At 53.0% G+C, this 21,704-nt stretch overlaps 2 protein-coding genes across 2 annotated transcripts; one reads left to right on the forward strand and one right to left on the reverse strand.

The window, feature by feature from the left end:
* Positions 1-1,653: 1,653 nt before the first annotated feature.
* LOC119936644 (formin-like protein 5) lies at positions 1,654-6,744 on the reverse strand. Its single transcript, XM_038756099.1, has 5 exons — positions 6,704-6,744; positions 4,038-4,147; positions 2,491-2,985; positions 2,411-2,449; positions 1,654-1,850 (listed from the first exon to the last, which is right to left on the reverse strand). Exons 1-5 carry the CDS (start codon positions 6,742-6,744, stop codon positions 1,654-1,656), a joined length of 882 nt encoding a protein of 293 aa, XP_038612027.1.
* A4GALT (alpha 1,4-galactosyltransferase (P blood group)) lies at positions 6,101-20,646 on the forward strand. The gene is made up of 2 exons (XM_038756752.1): positions 6,101-6,127; positions 18,952-20,646. The coding sequence occupies exon 2, from the start codon at positions 19,009-19,011 to the stop codon at positions 20,065-20,067; it is 1,059 nt and encodes a 352-aa protein (XP_038612680.1). The 5' UTR covers positions 6,101-6,127; positions 18,952-19,008; the 3' UTR covers positions 20,068-20,646.
* The last annotated feature ends 1,058 nt before the right edge of the window (positions 20,647-21,704 follow it).

A 21,704-nucleotide genomic window follows, 5' to 3' on the forward strand; every position in this document is an offset into this window, starting at 1 on the left:
GTTTCAGCTTTCCCCCTGGGACGTGTTTTTCTCCCCTGATCCGACTAGTCACTGGCCCCAGGTGGAGAGTTCGGTCCTTGGAGGCCTGAGCAGGATGTGAGGAGGAGCAGGGTGATGGGGAGGCTTTTGTCCTTTTATTTTACTACAGACTGTTTTAATCCTCCGAAGCCCTCCACCCCAAGGGGTGCCATTGGGGATGGGGGGGAAAGAAGGGGAGGAAGAGAGTGAGGGGGAGAAAAGGGGAGGGAGGGAGGATGGAGGGAGAGGGGGCGAGGGAGGGGGGGGAGACCCCCCCCCCCGTTGGGAAAGAGTGAGGGAAGGAGTTAAGACGTTTCTGTCCAGCCCTATTTAGTATTTTCCAGCAAACCGGGCTCCTTCGCTGTTGGTCAGTTAAGGGAAGTAATAATAATAATAATAGTAATAACTGTGGAAGTTAAAAGCTGTAGGGGGTAACCCACCTTTCCTTCTGTGGTATGTCCACCGAACCAATTCAGGGACTCTCCACCCTGGCCCAGCTCTTTGTCGCCTTCTTGCCAGAAGAAATGTTTCCTACTAGGGAGTCTAATCCGGTGAAATGGGGTGGGGGTGGGGGGTTCCTGGAAAGAAGCCCCTCGGATTGGGGACTGGTAGCTATCTAGGCAAATCCAGGGGCCCCATCCCAAACTGCAAGGCTCAGGTCTCATTCGGTAGGGGCAAGGGAGGGGGAAAAGGTCGAGAGGGGCGGGGTGTGGCCTGGGGTGACTCTCTGACCCACAGGAGAAGAAAAGGGCGACCCCCACCCCCCGCCATGACCAGGGAGAAGGGTAGGGGTGGGAGATGGGCTCGGGATTATAATCGGGGGTGGATGGGGGGCGGGGGAGGGAAGCGGGGAGCGAGGGAGGGGGTGGGCGGAGAGAGGGAAGGGGGTTTGCGATGCAGCGGGGGCTGGGTGGTGGGGTATGGGTGGGCTCTTGAGATGGACAAGAAGGGTGTATCCTCGGGGCAGCCAGGACAACCCCAGCACCCCAAAGAGACCCGGAAACAGGGCGCACGCCCCCACCCAGCGGTGCCCCTAGCCCGGAGCAAGGATTCATTCATTCAATCATTCGTATTCATTAATAATAATTATGGTATTTGTTAAGCGCTTACTATGTGCCAAGCACTGTTCTAAGCGCTGGGGTAAATACAAGGTAATCAGGTTGTCCCACGTGGGGTTCACAGTCTTAATCCCCATTTTACAGATGAGGTAACTGAGGCCCAGAGAAGTGAAATGGCTTGCCCAAGGTCCCAAAACAGACAAGTGGCAGAGCCGGGATTAGAACTCACGTCCTCTAACTCCCAAACCCGTGCTCTCACTGTGTGCAGAGCACTATACTAAGCGCTTGGAAAGTACAATACAGCAATAAAGAGACACAATTCCTGTCCACAACGGGTTTACGGGGGGGGGGGGGGGCGGGGGGAGATAGACATCAAAACAAGTAAACTGGCATTGAAATAAATAGAATTATATAATATATACACACATAAGTGCTGTGGGGCGTGGGGGGAAGCAAAGGGAGTGAGTCAGAGAGACACGAAACGGAGAGGGAGCTGAGGAAATGGGGGCTTAGTCTGGGAAGGCCTCTTGGAGGTGGTGCGCCCTCGGTAGGGCTTTGAAGGAGGGCGATCCTGTGGTTAGGTCCAGAAGAACCAGGCCCGGGAAGCCCAGGGCTCCGGGAGCAGGACCTCAGCTCCAGGTCCATACGAAGGGGGTTTTAGGGGCTCAGCTTCGGGCAAAGAAGTGGGGGTCCGGGCGAGGTTGGGGGGGGGGGTGCAGGGAGGCGTCAGGAAGGGGAAGGGCTCGGAAGTTCGGGACTGGGAAGGCAGCAGGTCTAGTGGAGAGAACACGGATGGCCTGGGAGTCAGAAGACTTGAGTTCAAATTCCACTTCTTCCAATTGCTTGCTGGGTGACCTTGGGCAAACCACTTCACTTTCACTGGCCTCAGTTTCCTCAACTGGAAAACGGGGATTCAATACCCGTTCTCCCGGGGCAGGGACTTGTCTGACATAATTCGTATCTTCCCCAACGCTTCGAACAGTGCTTGACACACTGTAAGTGCTGAGCAAAGATCACCGTTTTTTAGAAAAAGGCAGCTGCTTTGGGATGGGGCGTGGAGGGAGAGAAGGGAACTGCGGGGAGGTAGACGTGTGAGCCCGGTCGGGGTGGGAACATTTTATAGACTGTGAGCCCACTGTTGGGTAGGGACTGTCTCTATATGTTGCCAATTTGTACTTCCCAAGCGCTTAGTACAGTGCTCTGCACATAGTAAGCGCTCAATAAATACGATTGATTGATTGATTGATTGATTTCGGGTGGAGAAGAGAAAGGGTTCCTCCCTTCCCTTCGGGGGTGCATATCTCCAGTGCTGACTGAGGTTATCCTCCCCCCACCCTGGCTGACGGCGAAGAGTCCTCTGTCGGGGATCCGGCCTGGTTGATAGCGGGGAGAAGAAAAGCCCGAGGACGCGGACCTGCCCATCCCGGGGTGTAGAGGAGGATGAGAGGCGGCCTCGCCCGTCCCCGGGACGTCTGTCGGGGGTGGGCGGGGGTCTCCAGGGCCCCTCCGCCCGGCGCGGAAGCCTTTGGGGTCAGGGGCGGGGCCGTGGCCGGGGCTGGGTCCGTCGGGGGCGCCGGGGCACCGGGGGGGCAGGATGATGGAGTGCGGGCGGGGCGGGGCGGGGCGGGGCGGGGCGGAGCGGCAGCGGCGGAGCGGGAGGGAAGGACCAGCCGGGGTCGGCCGCCGCCGCCGCCGCCGCCGCCGCCACAAGTAGCCAGGAGAGAGGCGGGCTGATGAAGGAGCCGCGGCCGGTGCCGAGCGGACTCCGCTTGGGCCGCCGCCCGGCCGGGGAGCGCTCGGGGCCCGGAGCCCCCGCCCCGCCGGAGGAGGTAGGGCCGCACGAGACCCCCGGACAGCGCCGGGGCCGTGTCGGGGTCTGCCCGCCTGTCTGTCTGTCTGTCTGTGTGTACTGGGGCGGAGGGGGTCTTGTGAATGGCGGTCGCAAGGTGGGGACTTTTAGACTGTGAGCCCACTGTTGGGTAGGGACTGTCTCTATATGTTGCCAACTTGTACTTCCCAAGCGCTTAGTACAGTGCTCTGCACACAGTAAGCGCTCAATAAATACGATTGATGATGATGATGATGCCTGTATGCTTCGATGTGAGCATGTGTTTATTAGTGTGGATGTCTGGGCGGGCAGTTTCAATTACCTCCTTCCCTTCCCCACAGCACCTGTATATATGTTTGTACATATTTATTACTCTATTTATTTTACTTGTACATATCTATTCTATTTATTTTATTTTGTTAATATGTTTGGTTTTGTTCTCTGCCTCCCCCTTCTAGACTGCCCACTGTTGGGTAGGGACTGTCTCTGTATGATGATGGCATTTTTTAAGCGCTTACTATGTGCAAAGCACTGTTCTAATCGCTGGGGAGGTTACAAGGTAATCAGATTGTCCCGCGGGGGGCTCACAGTCTTCATCCCCATTTTACAGATGAGGTAATTGAGGCCCAGAGAAGTGAAGTGACTTGCTCAAAGTCACACAGCTGACAATTGGCGGTGCCGGGATTTGAACCCATGACCTTTGACTCCAAAGCCCGGGCTCTTTTCCACTGAGCCACACTGCTTCTCAGAGACCGTCTCTGTATGTTGCCAACTTGTACTTCCCAAGCGCTTAGTACAGTGCTCTGCACACGGTAAGCGCTCAATAAATACGATTGATTGATTGATTGATTAAACAGTGCTATTTGAGCGCTTACCGAGGGCAGAGCAGCTTAGAACAGTGTTTGGCTCACAGTAAGCGCTTAACAAATACCATAATAGTAATTCTTATTACTAAGCTCGGGGGAGAGGGCAGTACGGTAGTCGGTAGACACCCTATCCCTGCCCTTACGGGCTTTACAGTCTAGAGGAAGAGAGAGACAGCAAAATAAATTACAGAGAGGGGGAATGGCAAGAGTTTAAGGGTGCGGTGCTGTGGGGGTGGGATGAATAGCAAAGTGGTTAAGGGTACAGACCTAACTGCATAGACGATTTCGAAGGAGGGCGAATAGGTGGGGAAATGAGGGGCTGGTGACCCCCGGAGCCGGATCCAGCGCGCAGGAAGCGTCCTGGGCTGCCCTGGATTCTGCCGGGGGCGGTGGCCCGGGGGGCGAGGACGCAAGGGACCAGGGTAGAATCTGCTCAGCGCCCGCCGGCTACTCACTGGGCGCTCACCTACCCTCTCCCCCAACCCTACCCCGGAGCCATCTCTGAACTCTCAATCCCAGAGCCCGACCTGCGACAGGATCAGAGGCCATGCTGCTCTACGTAGTCATAATAATAATTATTACGGTATGTGTTAAGCGCTTACTATGTGCCCAGCACTGTTCTAAGCGCTGGAGTAGATACAAGGTAATAATAATAAATAATAATGATAGCATTTATTAAGCGCTTACTATGTGCAAAGCTCTGTTCTAAGCGCTGGGGAGGTTAAAAGGTGATCAGGTTGTCCCACGGGGGGCTCACAGTCTTCATCCCCATTTTACAGATGAGGGAACTGAGGCCCAGAGAAGTTAAGTAACTTGCCCAAAGTCACACAGCTGACAAGGGGTGGAGCCGGGATTTGAACCCATGACTTCTGACTCCAAAGCCCGGGCGCTTTCCACTGAGCCACGCTGCTTCTCTAATCAGGTTGGCCCGCGTGGGGCTCACAGTCTTAATCCCCATTTTACAGATGAGGTAACTGGGGCACAGAGAAGTGAAGGCGCTTGCCCAAGGTCACACAGTGGACAATAAGCGAAACCGGGATTAGACTCCCGTCCTCTGACTCCTAAATTCTTGCCACTAAACCACGCTGTTTCACGCCACCCCTCCCGCCCTCGCCCGCTCTCTGCACACTCCCTCTCTGCTCTCCTCCTCCTCCTCCTCCTCCTCCTCGCACATCCCCAGATCCCCCCCAACCCTCCCAGAGCCTCCTCCTGACGCATCCCAGATCCCCCTCTTCCTCCAAACACAACCCTACATACTCCCCACCCTACAAACTCCTAGAACCTCTCCCTCCTCCAGACGCCCCCCCCCGCCCCCCACTCCCCCACGTCCCCGAAAAAACCCACACAGCAGCACGCCTCGGCATTCATTCATTCATTCAGTCGTATTTATTGAGCGCTTACTGTGTGCAGAGTACTCCCCCTCGTCCCCCCTCCATCCCCCCATCTTACCTCCTTCCCTTCCCCACAGCACCTGTATATATGTATATATGTTTGTACATATTTATTACTGTATTTATTTTACTTGTACATATCTATTCTATTTATTTTATTTTGTTAGTATGTTTGGTTTTGTCTCCCCCTTTTAGACTGTAAGCCCGTCTCTATATGTTGCCAATTTGTACTTCCCAAGCGCTTAGTCCAGTGCTCTGCACACAGTAAGTGCTCAATAAATACGATTGATGATGATGATGTACTAAGCGCTTGGGAAGTACAAGTCGGCGACATATAGAGGCGGTCCCTACCCAGCAGTGGGCTCGCAGTCCAGAAGGGCTCGGCACGCGGGCGTCCAACAAAGCCCCCACGAAGAGCCAACCCTGTCCCCATTCCCTCCACCTCAGTGAGGTGCGTCGAGGGACACGCGACAGGCCGCTGCCCCGCTCCTGAGTCCGCCCCTTGTGCGCATGCTCCTCGCCCCCCGCCACGGCTCAGTTCCTTCCCTAGGGGGCGCCAGTCCCGCCTAAGCCCCTCCTCCCCGGGGCCCGGTTTTGGGGGGGGGGGGGGGGGTCCCTTCCCGCCCTGGAGCTGACTGACTGACTGACTGACTGACTGACTGACTGACTGACTCCCCCCCCACAACCCCCTCCATCCTCTCGCAGGGCGTGTTTTCCGCGCGGTGTGTGTGTGTTGGGGGGGGGGGGTCGGGGGTCTCCGCCAATCTGAATGGAGGGGGCGGGGAGCGAGGCCTCCTGATGGGTGGGCGTCCCCCGTCCTGTTGGCGGGGGGCCCCCGACCCCTGCCTGGACGGGTGACCCGTGAGCCATGCAGCTATGACTCCCTCAGCGAGGGCCTGCGGGCCGAGGGGTCGGACGCAGGCCGGGGCAGGAACGGCGGGGCTCGCCCCTCACAGAAGATCGCAGGTAATAATAATAATAATAATAATAATAATAATAAATGATGATGGCATTTATTAAGCGCTTACTATGTGCAAAGCACTCCGCCCACCCATCCCCACCCCCTCCCGGTGAGCCCGCCTCTTTCCCGCCCCGTCCACAGGTGGCTCCGCCCCTTCCCCCCCTCAGTCAATCAATGATGCTTATTGAGCGCTTACTCTGTGCAGAACACTGTGGTGACTCCGCCTCTTTCCCCTCCTCCCTCCATAGGTGGCTCCGCCTTTTCCCTTTGTCCTCCCCACAGATGACTCCGCCTCTTTCTCTGCCCTCCACAGGTGGCTCCGCCTCTTTCCCTCAGCGAGGGAAAGATTGTTTCCATATGTTGCCAACTTGTACTTCCAAAGCGCTTAGTACAGTGCTCTGCACACAGTAAGCGCTCAATAAATACGATTGATTGATTGATTGATTTCCCCGCCCCCTCCACAGACGGCTCCTCCCCCCTTTCCTGCCCCACCACAGGTGGCTCCGCCTCTTTTCCCCGCCCCTTCCCCCCCTCTCCCTGGTCCCGTAGATGACTCTGTTCTCTCTATCTCCTTGTCTCACCCCAGGGGGACCCTCGGGGCCTCTTGTCCCACCCCCACCATGCCTGCGGTTGCCCGGACCTCTCAGTGGCAGCGACTTTTGGTACTCATCGGAGACAGGGAGGCCCTAGCCGTAGTCACTCAACAGTACTGGACACGCTTGGCCAAGTTTTCCTCCATACCCCAAGTCCCAGTCAGGGGATAGACCTGCTGAAATCTGGACTTTGTAAGACAGCAGTCCAAGGGCCAGGGATGGACAGACCAGTGCTCCCCAGTCAATCAATCAATCGTATTGAGCACTGTACTAAGCGCTTGGGAAGTACAGGTTGGCAACATATAGAGACAGTCCCTACCCAACAGTGGGCTCACAGTCTAGAAGGGGGAGACAGAGAACAAAACCAAACACAACCCAAACCCATCTGCCCGCCTCCACCCCCTTCCCCATTAGGACCCCAACAGGGAGGCGTCCTAATGTCAACAGGTCTAGAAAACCTACAGGAATAGTGTGACGGAGGCTGGATCCTCATGGTTGGTAGGAAAGACAGTGAGAAGAAAACCAAGCATCTTCAGGCAGACCTTCTGCCTGCTGTGGAATCAATCAATCAGTCATATTTATTGAGCGCTTACTGTGTGCAGAGCACTGTACTAAGAGCTTGGGAAGTACAAGTTGGCAACATATAGAGACAGTCCCTACCCAACAGTGGGCTCACAGGTTAAAAGACTGTGGAAGTGGGTAATGTTTTGCCAAGGAAAATGAGGACTCCTCCCTTTGTGTGTAGGAGTTTCAGCCTGTGCCTGTGCCCCACTCTAGGGCTGAGGACAGCGGGCCAGACTGGGGAGCTTCAGCCTGAGGCCGGGGCAAGACCAGGGGCATGCTGGCAAGGCCTGTCCCTCCATCTCTGGTGAGACCTCTCTCTTGCCTTCCTGCCCCTTCTCCCCCAAGCTCTGCTGGGCCCACCCTTGGCACTGCACTCTGCAGCCATGCCCCTCTGGGGTGCCCTACTACTGCACCCCTGCAAAGGGCCTCTCCCTGGCATTGGATTCATTTTCCTGACTCAGACTGCGCCCTCTTTTTACTCTCCTCCTCCCCACCCCCCCGCCCTATCTCTTTCCCCTCCCCACAGCACCTGTATATATGTTTGTACAGATTTATTACTCTATTTATTTTACTTGTACATATTTACTGTTCTATTTATTTTGTTAATGATGTGCATCTAGCTTTATTCTATTTGTTCTGACGACACCTGTCCACATGTTTTGTTTTGTTGTCTGTCTCCCCCTTCTAGACTGTGATCCTGTTGTTGGGTAGGGACCGTCTCTATATGTTGCCAACTTGTACTTCCCAAGCGCTTGGTACAGTGCTCCGCACACAGTAGGCGCTCAATAAATACAATTGAATGAATTAATGAATGAAATGCTATCTAGAATAAGAGCCCCAACCTCAGCCGTTGACGTAGGATTTTCCCAAGGTGGGAGGAGCGGGAGTTGTCAGTTCAGTGTCTAGGGGAGCCCCAGACTGCTCACAGACAAAGCACTCAGTACATACTATTGACTGATTAGTGCAGTCAGCTCCCCATGTCACCAGACTTAGAGGACCAGTCAGTCAATCAGTGGCAATTGTTGAGCGCTTACTATATGCAAAGCACTTTTCTAAACATTTGAGAGAGTAGAGTTGGTGCATTGGATCCCTGCCCACAAGGAACTGATAGACTGAAGGGGGAGAGAGACACTAAAATAAATGGCAGAATCTAAGGATATGTGCTTAAGTGCTATGGAGCTGAGCAGGGAGTGAATATCAAGTGCTTAAAGGGGACAGATGGACATGCATAGGTGATGCCGAAGGGAAGGCGAGTAGCAGATATGAGAGCATAGTAGGGGCAGGCCTCAATAATAATAATAATAATAATAATAATAATAATAATTGTATTTGTTAAGTGCTTACTATGTGCCAAGCACTGTTCTAAGCACTGGGTTAGATACAAGGTTATCAGATTGTCCCATTTGGGGCTCCCAGTCTTAATCTCCATTTTACAGATGAGGTAACTGAGGCCCAGAGAGGTGAAGTGACTTGCCCAAAGTCACACAGCTGACAAGTGGCAGAGCCGGCATTAGAACCCATGACCTCTGACTCCCAAGCCTGTGCTCTTGCCACTAAGCCACGCTGCTTCTCATAGGAAGAGAAGCAGCACGGTTTAGTGGATAAAACACGGGCAGGGAGTTAGAGGACCTGGATTCTAATACTAGCTCCACCACTTATCTGCTGTGTGACCTTGGGCAAATCACAATTTCTCTGTGCCTTAGGTTCCTCATCTATAAAATGGGGATTAAGACTGTGATCCCCATGTAGGACACGGACTGTGTCCAACCTGATGTACTCATATCTACCCCAGCACTGAGCATGGTGTCCGGCACATAAGCGCTTAACAAATACCATTAAAAAGTGTGATTTTTAGGAGGGCTTTGAAGGTGGGGATATGAAGGGGGAAGGAATTCCAGGCTAGAGGGAGGTTGTGGGCAAGGGGTCGGCAGCGAGATAAATGAGTGGGAGGTACACTTGCTAGGTTGGCATTAGAGAAGCTGCTGGTTTGTAGATCAGTGAGTTGAGGTAGAAGAGCTGATTCATTCATTCATTCATTCAATCAATCATATTTATTGAGCGCTTACTGTGTGCAGAGCACTGTACTAAGCGCTTGGAAAGTACATTTCAGCAACAGATAGAGACAGTCCCTACCCAACAACTGGCTCACGGTCTAGAAGGGGGAGAAACAGACAACAAAACAAAACAAGTAGACAGGCATCAATAGCATCAAAATAGATCAATAGAATTATATATCTAAACACGTCATTGATAAAATAGAGTAATAAATATGTACAAATAGAATGAGAGGGAGGGGGTGTAGATGGAGAATAGAAGGGGACCCAGAACTGAGCCTATAAATTGTATAAACATTCAAAGAAGTCAGGTGATGCAGTGAATCATTTCCAATAGAAAGAAGAGTCCTTTCAATGTTTATTGTTGTACTAACATCAGTTTTCCACTTATTTTCTACTGTGCCATGATAGCAATGTATCTTAACATAGGTTGCAGTCTATATTAATTTATTCTAGCATATTCCTGGTATATTTGAAGAGTTGACTGAGAAAACAGTCCAGCAACCTTAAGTTAGTCATTCAGATGGTTATTGGAACAACTTTTGAGAACTATTTCACTATCAATTCATATTCCCAAGATGTACAAGTTAGGAAAGAAGGAAAATAAGAACCAAATTAGACCATTTGTCCAGTAAGTATTTTTGAACTTTATATATTCTTAAAGGATCAAAAATGGTTTTTGGTCAGTGACTGGAGATTGGTCCCAGTAAGTTTCTTCAGCTCAGAAAGAATATGTTTTTCTTTCTGATATATCTCTTGCCACTCTGCTTCTGTGTCGTGTCTGTAGCCCAGTAAATGAGTGCCTGAGTGTAAGAATGGCTCTCGATTTTCCGCGACCCCTTGCCACTCTGGGAGCTCAGGGTGGATTTTGGGCCAATCTCAAGACAAAGTGAAGTAACCTTTTGGCAGTCAACCTATCAATCAGTTTTGGCCTCTTCCTATGTCCCGACGTGAGCTGTCCTGATTGGACAGGCCCTACCATGCCTTATCAGGACATCTGAAATACCTGCACATCTGTGTGGTTCACACGGTGTGTTCCACCCTGGGAAGTTCACTCCTTTCTCTGAAAGAGTTGTTTTTTTCCATTTTTTTAAAGAGTTGGACTCAGGGCATTTAGATCAGAAGATAGGTCTTTCATTCTTAATGGAAGATAATGGAAATTCTTAGCAAATGGCCTATTAGCAATCCACTGCAGAGTTCCCTCTCATTGCTTTGAAGAATTCTTAGTTTATCCTGTAGATGAAATTGATCTGTGCTACTAGCCGTAGCTGGAGGCCTGTATGGGCAGAATCAATCAATCAATCAATCAATCAATCATATTTATTGAGCGCATACTATGTGCAGAGCACTGTACTAAGCGCTTGGGAAGTACAAATTGGCAACACATAGAGACAGTCCCTACCCAACAGTGGGCTCACAGTCTAAAAGGGGGAGACAGAGAACAGAACCAAACATACCAACAAAATAAAATAAATAGGATAGAAATGTACAAGTAAAATAAATAAATAAATAAATAGAGTAATAAATATGTACAACCATATATACATATATACAGGTGCTGTGGGGAAGGGAAGGAGGTAAGATGGGGGGATGGAGAGGGGGGCGAGGGGGGGAGAGGGGGGCGAGGGGGCAGAATTAATGCTTTCTCCCATTTCTTCCTAGTGTTAGTTTGGGGACACTGTGATCCCCAGACAAAAAGAGAGAATTGTATCTCCAGCAGTGGCCGGAGGGGTTGGGGCCATGGGGGCTTTGTCTTTGTCAGGGATGGCCATGGCATCCCTATGGGAGAGCTTCTGGGGGAAGAGAGAAAGGGGGAAGAGGAGGGAGTCCTTTGTTGCCAGCTAGAGTTTTAGAGTGTGAACTCTGGGGAGGGAATGTGTGTTTGCTGTGTGCTGTTCCAAAAACCTGAGAAGCAGCATGACACAGTGGAAAGAATACAGGCCTGGCCGTTAGAGGACTTGGGTTCTAATCCTGGCTCCACCACTTGTCTGCTGTGTGGATTTGGATAAGTCATTTTACTTCTCTGTGCCTCAGTTATTTCATTCATTCAGTCAGTCATATTTAACGGTGTGCAAAGCACTGTACTAAATGCTTAGGGATTAAGAGTGAAAGCCCCATGAGGAACATGGGACTGTGTCCAATCCAATTATTTTGTATCTGCCCCAGGACTTAGTACAGTGCCTGGCACATAGCGCTTAACAAGTACCATTAAAAAAAGAACGCGTACGCACAGCAGGTGCTCAGGAAATCCCACTAGGGGACTGAGAATGAATCCTTGCCAAAAATCTCCCAACTTTTTTTTTTCCAGAAAGACTCACCAGTGTTTCCACCACATCCAGGGTCCCCAGGCTGAGGGGAGGACCTCCCCCCACTCCGAGCCAGGATTCAACCCACCATCCCCAGGGACAACCTTCGGACCCCGTGCCCATGGAGGAGCCAACACTTGTGGTTTATGGCTGCCCTTCTGAGCTGGCTTCTTGCCCAGACCCCAGGGGTGCAGCCACTGGTCCCTTGGTGTCTCTCACCTCTGACCACCCTCCAGCCGACTGGCCGCTCCACCGCCGCCTCCCCTGGCCTGAGAATGCTTTCCCACAGAAACCCTCGGAATCTAGCCCAACAGGGGCTGGAATCCCAGTCCCACTCGGCCCAGCCTTCAACTCAGGGTGGCGGGACAGTGGAGGTGGTGGCCAGTGTAAGTAGCAGTGTCGGAAAGCCCTACGAAGTGATGCAGTGGGAGCTGGGTGGGTCAGACCAAGAGTCCCTGGCCTGGATTCTGTCTCCAGTGGGAACCCGGGGCATCTTGGAGGAACTGTGGGGCCAGATGCCTCTCTGCATGTCCATCTAATTGGTTTGAGGGATATCTTTTAGCATCCTTGTCCTTTTTCCTCTAATAATCCACCCTATAATACAGCTCACCAGGGAATGTATCTAAACTTTAGTAGTGATGGCACATAAGTTCCTTGAAGGCAGGGATCTTGTCTACTTACTCATCAGCATAAGGGCTGTGTCACTCGTGTCATTCCCAATCCCAGTAATAACGATGATAATAATAATAATAATAATCAATGTGGTATATAAGTGCTTACCATGTGCCAAGCACTGCTCCAAACACTGGGGTAGGTATAGTGGAATCAGATTGGATCCAGTCCCTGTCCCATATGGGCTTCACAGTCTAAGGGGGAGACAGAAGAGGCCATGAATCTCCATTTTACGGATGAGGAAACTGAGGCTCAGAGAAGTTAAGCGACTTACCCAAAGCCGCAGAGCCGGCAAGTGGCAGAGCTAGGATTAGAACCCAGGTCTCCTGGCTCCCAGTCCGCACTCTCTTTGACTAGGTCACTCTGCCCCCGCTCAGTCTTAAGTTACATGCAGTGTGTCAGGTCACATGCCCTGTGGGTGGCAATGGGAATGGGCTCTGCCCTTGATTGACCACCTGGCTTCCAGAGGCTCAGCGCCCATGAGCCAGTGCCGAGCTCCTGCCAAGGGCCAAGAGGGGCCAGCCAAGCGGCGAGTCCCAGGTAGCCTCCTCAGGGTGGCTATTCTGGACTGCTGGGGGCGAGATGTTTCAGCAGCAAAGTGAGGGAGACTGATGCTGCCTTGCCAAATTGGGCCTTTGGTGCAGTGCTGCAGTGGTCATTCACTGGACCTGGTACCAGTTTTGCTTCCTGAAGCCTCTGTTCTGAGACAGTCACTCCACTTCTAATTGCTATCTATTTTATTTTAATGGTATTTGTTAAGTGCTTACTAGGTGCCAGGCCCTGTACTAAGTGCTGGGGTAGATACAAGATAATCAGTTGGATATGGTCCACATCCCACGTGGAGCTCACAGTCTTAATTCCTATTTTACAGGTGAGGTAACTGAGGCACAGATAATAATAATAATAATTATAATAATAATAATAATAATAATGGTATTTAAGCACTTACTATGTGTCAGGCACTGTCCTAAGTGCTGGGGCGGGTACATGCTGATCAGGTTGGACACAGTCCCTGTCCCATGTGGGGCTCACAGTCTCCATCCCCATTTTACAGATGAGGTAACTGAGTCCTAAAGAAGTGAAGTGACTTGCCCAAGATCACACAGCAGACAAGCAGCAGAGCTGGAATTAGAACCCATAATAATAATAATTATTATGGTATTTAAGTGTTTCCTATGTGCCAAATACTGTTCTAAGCACTGGGGTAGATACAAGGTAATCGGGTTGTCCCACATGGGGCTCACAGTCTTAATCCCCATTTTACAGTTGAGTTAACTGAGGCACAGAGAAGGTAAGTGGCTTGCCCAAGGTCACAGAGCAGACAAGTGGCAGAGCCAGGATGAGAACCCACATCCTCTGATTCTCAGGCCCATGCTCTATCCACTATGCCATGCTTCTACTGAGTCAGAAGGATCTGGGTTCTAATTCCAGCTCTGCCGCTTGTCTGCCGTGTGTGACCTTGGGCAAGTCACTTCATTTCTCTGTGACTCTGTTACCTCATCTGTAAAATGGGGATTAAGACCGTGAGCTCCACGTGGGACATGGACTACGTCCAACCTGATTATCATGTTATCCATCTCAGCACTTATTACAGTGCCTGGCACCTAGTAAGCGCTTAACAAATACCACATACAAAAATAAAAAAGGGTTCCGCAGCTAGTGGTGGGACCAGATTCCCGGGACGCCATCTCCTCTGAATCCCTGACCTCTGCAAGACCCAGCCTTGTCCATCCTATGTGCTTCTGCTATGGCATTGCCCTGATTCCGTCTGGCCCCCTCTGCAACCTTCCTCGGGCTCACCATGTGGCCCACCAGCAGGTTCACTGCAAAACCCGCCGCCAGGCTCACTGCACGGCCCACTGGCGGGCTCACTACACAGCCCGCTGCTGGGTTCACCATGTTGCTCACTGCAGGATCCCTATGGGGTTCACTACCCGGCTCACTATGGAGCTTACCATGTAGTCCACTGCAGGGATCCCTGCCCGGCCTACCACATGTCTCACTGCATGACCCAAACGCAGATCCCTGCAGGGCTTGTTGTGAGATCTACTGCCTGGCTGGCTGCAGGGCGGGCTCTGGGGCCTACCGCCCATCTGGCTGCTGAGTTCACCGTGGGGCCTACTGCCCAGCTGGCTGTGAGGCTAGTCCATATTTGGGTTGTCTGACTCTTGGTTCAGCAGAATTGTGACTAGTGGTCAGTTCTCATTTTCTGATGGTACCAGGCAATAAAGCCCTCTTAGTACATGTGCATGTGTATGGTAAGGCAGGAGGGGTATGTGTGTGTGTGGGGGGGATATGCGTGTGTGTGGTCCTTTAAATTTGCATTCCATAAGGAAAGGCTCCCAGCATAGACTACAGTTGCTAAATTCTCAAGTCAGTAAAAGCCTGAGAAACTGCTTGTCTTTAGTACCTCGAGGTGATTTAGTTCTGAAGCAGAACCGGTCAGGCGAGAGCCAAAGGTCCAGTCACATGGGCGCTGTGGGCTGCTCCATAGGACTTCGGAACTCTGGGCTCCCTGAATGAGCCATGGGCGCGTCCTGGCCACCCCCACGGCAGCTGGACAGGCCATGGGAGGCTAGAGTGGAGGTCAGGGCTGGGGCTGGGACCAGGGCCACGAAGCTTTCCTGAGGAAAGTCCCCAGGAACAAATTTGATCGAGACCGAGTATTCTCATTTAATAGCAAAAACCCGACCGGGGTGAGATGGGAAGGCTCCGACTGCAGCCTGCGCGGTCAGGGTAGGGCCGAGCTCTGCCAGGGATCACGGCCAGCCCAGCCAGCACCAAAAATAGAAGCCTGGAGAAAGCAGAGCAGGCTAATGTCATTGCAGGGGAAACCGGGAGTGGATCAGGGGAAGCTCAGAGCCTGCTGTGACATGAATTCTGAAATGGAGAAAGTAACAGCAAATGTCCATCAATGCTTAGAATAAAGACGTGATTATCTCAGAGTCTTTTTCACTTTTGATGAACGCTTGCACGCTCTGGAAAATCCAGAGCTTGAGGGACTTTGGGAATGTCTTCCTACGGAGTTGACCGGCTAAGTTGTTAGAATAATAATAACGATGGAATTTGTTAAGCATTTACTATGTGTCAAGCACTGTTCTAAGCGCTGGGGTAGATACAAGCTAGTCAGATTGGACACAGTCCCTGTCCTGCATGGGGCTCACAGTCTTCATCCCCATTTTACAGATAAGGGAGCTGAGGTACAGAGAAGTAAAGTGACTTGCCCAAAGTCACACAGCAGGCAAGTGGCGGAGCCAAGATTAGAATCCAGGTCCTTCTGATTCACAGGCCCATGCCTTATCGACTAGGCCATGCTGCTTCTGTTATCTGACAGGAAGTGCAGTATAGTGTTACGATTTCGGGCTGGGACTCTGCCTCCAAAGTTGCCCAGGAACTTGAGGAGCTGGCGGTGACCAGGTGGAGGGCCAGAGGGCCGGCGGACTCCTTGGGAGGATGAGGGGCTCCTCCCTCCCCAGCTGCTACTCTTGGACCATTTGGCCAACTTCTGCTCAGGGTTGTGCGACCATGCCCCTGATGACCTTGGAGTCTGACAGCAATGAATCAATCTATCGTATTTATTGAACAGTTAGTATGTGCAGAGCACTGTACTAAGTACTTGGGAGAGTATAACACAACAGAGTTGGTGGACACATCCCTTCGTACAAGGTGTCACAGTCCAGAGGGGGAGACAAATGTTGAAATGGAGTATGGATATGGACATAAGGGTTGTGAGGCTGAGGGTAGGGTGAAAAAAGGGTCCAGGGACAAAGGTGGCATAGAAGAGAGAGGGAGTAGGGGAAGGTCAACTGGAGGAGATGTGCTTTTAATACAGCTATGAAGGTGAGGAGAGTTATGGTCTGTTGGATATGACCGGGGGGAGAGAGTTCTAGGTTTGAGGAAGGACGGGGGCGAGGGGTCAGCAGCGAGGCAGACGAGATCGAAGTACATCGAGTAGCTTGGTATTAGAGGAGTGAAATGTGTGGGTAGGTTGTAGTAGGAAATCAGTGAGATGAGAAAAGAGGGGGCAAGGTGACCGAGTGCATTAAAGCCGGTGGTGAGGAGCTTCTATTTGACATGGAGGTGGATGGGCAACCACCGGAGGTTCTCGAGGAGTGGGGAAACATGGACTGAATGGCTTTGTAGAAAAATGATCTGGGCAGCAGAATGGAGTATGGACTGAAGAGGGGAGAGACAGGAGTCAGGTCAGCAGGGAGGCTGTTGCAGTAATCAAGGTGGGATTGGGTAAGTTCTTGGATCAGTGCATTAGTAGTTTGGATGGAAAGGAAGCGCTAGGAGTTATAAAGGATAATCACATCAGACACAGTCCCTGTCCCACACTGGACTTACATAGTCTAAGGGATAGGGAGAACAAGTTTTGAATCCCCATTTTAGAGCTGAGGAAATTGAGACCCAGAGAATCATCGGTCGTATTTATTGAGTGCTTACTGTGTGCACAGCACTGTATTAAGTGCTTGGAGAGTACAATACAAGTACTTGCCCATTGTCACATGGCAGAACTGGAATAAGAACCCAGGTCCCCTGATTCCTGGGCCCAAGCGCTTTCCACCAGTTCATGTTGCTTCTCCCTCCTTTCCGCTCACCCTTCTGCTTTCCTTTCTGCTTTTTCATCTGCCGTTGTTCTGACCCCTCCGGAAGGTTTCCAAAACTAACCAACATTGGGTCACAGGAAACCCCCTGTGACCAGCCTGAGGCATTTCAGAAGCCTCCCCTCCCTTCTGCCGTGGAAAACGCCCTTCCTCCTAGCCCTTCCTCCTCACCTTCCTCCCTGCCACCCGTTGGAGAGGAAGTTGCTTCAGGACCACCTCTTGCTAGGGCTCACTGTGGGGCAGACCGATAGGTTCTCGGATTTGGGGCGGTGCTCTGGGCCAGCCATGCCTAAGGGCAGAGAAAGCAGGCCCCGAGCCCCCCTCCGAGTTACTGGAATAGAGTCTTCCCTGGCCAAGTTCTCAGGGTGCAACTGGGAAACTAGCTGTTTTCTTATGACACATCTTGGCAAGGAACCAGGCTGGGTATAGCGGCCCTGAAGGCAATAAGTGCTTTTCCAAGTTTGCAGAATCCATTAATGGCCATCGCCGCCCTGCTCCCTCACCAACATTGCCCCTGTCAGTCCCAGGCCTGCTCCTCCTAGCCCTACGGGTTCCAGCGCTCCTGCGGGAGGGCATTCGTCAGGGCAGCGGGGGCCATATCCACCACCCGCAGTCTCGAGACATTCTGACTCTGGTGACCTCGGCCCAAATCCCCCACCCCGGTTGGGTCAGCGTTGAAATCACCTCCCAGAGCTGTGTCTGTGCACCCCGGCCCTGCACTGAGGCAGGCAGGGAGGTGAGCCAGGAGGCAGGTGACACCTGTTCCGCAGGTGTCATAGCGGAGGCGGAACAGGGCAGGCTCTGCGACTGGCACGGTGGGCGTTTGGAGGGAGAGGGAGGGGTGGATCCTGAAGAGGCTGTGGAGGCCGAAAAGACCGGATTCGGTGGCCGACTGAATATGCGGGTGGAAGGAGAGCGATGAGTCGAGGCTAAAGCCAGGCCTGTGGGCTTGTGAGACTTCGCAGGTGGTGGGGGCGGTGATGCAGTCACCAGCGACGGGGAAAGTTGGGAGCGGGAGAGGCTGTGGGAGGGAAGACGAGGAGTTCTGTCTTGGACCTCAAGCTTGGCCCCAGCCTTGCGGGAACTTTGGGAACCTTCATTCAGTTCACTGAAAAGCAGGATGGTGCAGTGGATAAAGCACGGGCCTGGGAGTCAGAAGGTCATGGGTTCTAAGCCCGGCTCCGCCTCTTGTCTGCTGCGTGACCTTGAGCAAATCATGTCACTTCTCTGGGCCTCAGTTACCACATCTGTAAAATGGGGATTGAGCCTGTGAGCCCCACTTTGGACAGGGACTGTGTCCAACCCAATATGCTTGTGTCTTGTATCTTGCTTGTGCTTGTACCTACCCCAGTGTCTGGCACATAGTAAGCATTTAACAAATGCCATTATTATTATGAAGCAGTGTGGCTTAGTTGAAAGAGCATAGGCTTGGGACTCAGAAGACATGGGTCCTAATACCGGCTCCGCCACTCGTCTGCTGTGTGACCTTGGGGAAGCCACTTAATTTCTCTGTGCCTCAGTTACCTCATCTGCAAAATGGGGACTAAGACTGTGAGCCCCAAGTGGGACAGCCTGATTACCTTTTATCTACCCCAGTGTTTAGAACAGTGCTTGGCACATAGTAAGTGCTTAACAAATACCATATTTATTATCATTATTGTGATTATTGGAGTCAGAGGTCATGGGTTTAAATCCCGGCTCCGCCACTTGTCAGCTGTGTGACTTTGGGCAAGTACTTAACTTCTCTGGGCCTCAGTTACCTCATCTGTAAAATGGGGATTAAGACTGTGAGCCCCACGAGGGACAACCTGATCAACTTGTAACCTCCCCAGCGCTTAGAACAGTGCTTTGCATGTAGTAAGCGCTTAACAAATGCCATTATTATAATTATTATTCAGTCATATTTATTGGGCGCTGACTGGGTGTAGAGCACTATACCAAGCGGTTGGGAGAGTACAATGTAACAGTAAACAGACACATTCCCTGCCCTCAGTGAGCTTTCAGTGATGTAACCCTGTCCTCTTTGTTTGCAGTCCAGCCCCATAGCGGCCCCCCAGTGGCCCCGGGGTGGCCCCGGCAAGGAGGATGCCATGCAGCGACCCCCAGACTGCACTCTCAGGCTGCTCCGGGGGACGCCGCGGCACCGGCTGTGCGCCCTGTTGGTCCTCATGTTCAAGTTCATGTCCGTGGTCTCCATCATGATCTACTGGAGGATCGTGGGTGACTCCAAGTTCAAGAGCCCGTCGTTCAGCCTGCCCCTGGAAGTCAAGTGCCCGCTGACCCCGAGTCCTCCAGACCCCCGGGACCCTCTGGGTGGAAACATCTTCTTCGTGGAGACCTCGGAAAGGACCAACCCCAACTTCCTCTTCATGTGCTCGGTGGAGTCGGCCGCCAGAACCCACCCCGAGACCCGGGTCGTGGTCCTCATGAAGGGCTTGGGTGGTGGCAACGGCTCACTGCCCAAGCACCTGGGCATCTCCCTGCTGCGCTGCTTCCGCAACGTGGAGCTGCGCCCACTGGACCTGCACGAGCTCTTCACTGGGACGCCTCTGGCTGGCTGGCATGCCACGGTCCAGGCCCGCTGGGAGCCCTACCTGCTGCCCGTCCTCTCGGATGCCTGCCGGATCGCCATCATGTGGAAGTTCGGGGGCATCTATCTGGACACGGACTTCATCGTGCTCAGGAGCCTGAAGAACCTGACCAACGTGCTGGGCACACAGTCCGAGTATGTGCTCAACGGGGCCTTCCTGGCCTTCGAGCGTGGGCACAAGTTCATCGAGTTGTGCATGCAGGACTTCGTGGACCACTATAACGGCTGGGTCTGGGGCCACCAGGGGCCTCAGCTCCTCACCCGCGTCTTCAAAAAGTGGTGCTCGGTACGGAGTCTCCGGGCCCGCCGGAGCTGCCGGGGGGTGCGGGCCCTGCCCCGCGAGGCCTTCTACCCCATCCGCTGGCAGAACTGGAAGAAGTACTTCCAGGAGATCGGCCCCTTGGAGTTCCACCGGCTGCTCAAGGACACCTACGCTGTTCATGTGTGGAACAAAAAGAGCCAGGGCGCGCGCTTCGAGATCACCTCCAAGGCCCTCCTGGCCCAGCTACACTCACATTACTGCCCCACCACCTACAGCATCATGAAGATGTATCTCTGAGGCGGCCCAGCCCACCAGAGCTTCCGGGGACCCTCCGGCCTCCGGGAGGGGTGACCGGCCTAGTACCATGAGCTCTGTACCGGCTGGAGGTTGAGGTGGAGTCGGGTGGGTACGTGGGGATGGCATGTGGGGCAGGGACATGGGGCCGGCACCTACAAGGGCCGCTCCAGCCCTGGAAGGCAGGAGTGCGTGGGCCGGTGCGTGTCCTCGGAGGGATGGAGTGGAGGAAAGGGCTCACCGCGATCAGGGTAGGCACGCGGGCTGGTGATGGATGTGGGAGATGGTGGGCTAGGGAATGGGGATGTTGAGGAGAAACTGGCAGAAACAGGGTGGGGGATGAGAGAGGAGTGGAGGCTGAGAATGGGTTGGAGAGAATGGCATTTTTTTAGTGGCTTGTGGCAGGGGATTCTGGCTCCCATAGGCCCCCGTGGCCACTTAAACTCTGTACTCATTCTCAAGATTTCTGAGGGCTTTAGCTGAACATACAGCACTTTGTGAGAGAGACAGAGACAGAGAGGAGGAGCGAGTGAGCAAGCTGGCTTATGAGAGCCCCTGGAGCTTTTCCTCCACTTCCCAGAACCACCCCCCCCCCCACCCCCACCCCGCCTGTGGGGTGAGGCCGTGGGGAGTTAGGGCCAAAGCTCTCTGAGGTCTTGGGACCAGGAAATAAAAATTGCAAGTAGCGGGAGGGATGTTCATACAAAGACCTTTTTTTACACACCCTCTTCCCCTTCTCCCGACCATCTCTTAGACATTAGATGGGAAGGTGAGGGGTCTCTAACCTCTCTCTAGCCAAGAGATGGGTGTCAATAGAAATAACACTGCTGGAGCAGCCCGGTCCCTGCCTGGCTTGGGGCTTAATCTGCTGCTGATCCCTCAGTGATCGCCGATCTCCTGACACCCCTGTTTGGGGGTGTGGCAGGGTGGGGGGACCTAAGTGTCACTTTACAGCAGCAGGTGGCACTTGGCAATGGGCTAATTGGCACTTCAGGCTCATGCAGAAAATGGTCACAGCTGTGCCAGTCCCAGGAGCCCCACTCCCAGGTGAGGCCTCGGTCGGCAGAAGGGGGTGCCCTGAGATCCAGTCAACACTCACCCTCACTCTCTGTAGGCACATACACTCTCTCTCTCTCTCTCTCTCTGTGTCTCTCTCTCTCTCATGCTAATTCACTCCCCCAACTTGTCTAGTCCCCTCACATCCAAGGGGCCACTTGTTCCGTCCACCCTTACTGCTGTTTAGGACGACTGTCTTCAAGAAGCCTCCTGCCCTGCCCAGAAGTAAAGCAGCTGATTTGCGGGCCCAGGCCCCTGCCTGCTTCAGACCCAGGGTAGAGAGCCTGCCACGGCCCAGGAACCTGACCAGGAATGGCTGGGGGGCACTAGGGTCTCACCTGGGCCTCAGCCGCGGGCATGGCACGTAGGAGGCAAACCCAACTGACCGAACTAAAGCACGTGGACTGGCTGGAGGAGGGTGGCTGATCCAGGGGAAACTGTCCCTGCTCTGAAGCTGAGGAGTAAAGCCCTCTCAGGGCCCTGTGGGTTTTGGTCTTTGTCCTGTCAGTCAATCCCTGGGACCTCAACCCGTGTAGCCCCTTGACTCATCACCCGCTCCCTCTGCCTTGCCCTCTGCCAGACCC

Source organism: Tachyglossus aculeatus, chromosome 14, assembly GCF_015852505.1.
Source record: "Tachyglossus aculeatus isolate mTacAcu1 chromosome 14, mTacAcu1.pri, whole genome shotgun sequence".
In the NCBI taxonomy this organism is placed as follows: Eukaryota; Metazoa; Chordata; class Mammalia; order Monotremata; family Tachyglossidae; genus Tachyglossus; species Tachyglossus aculeatus.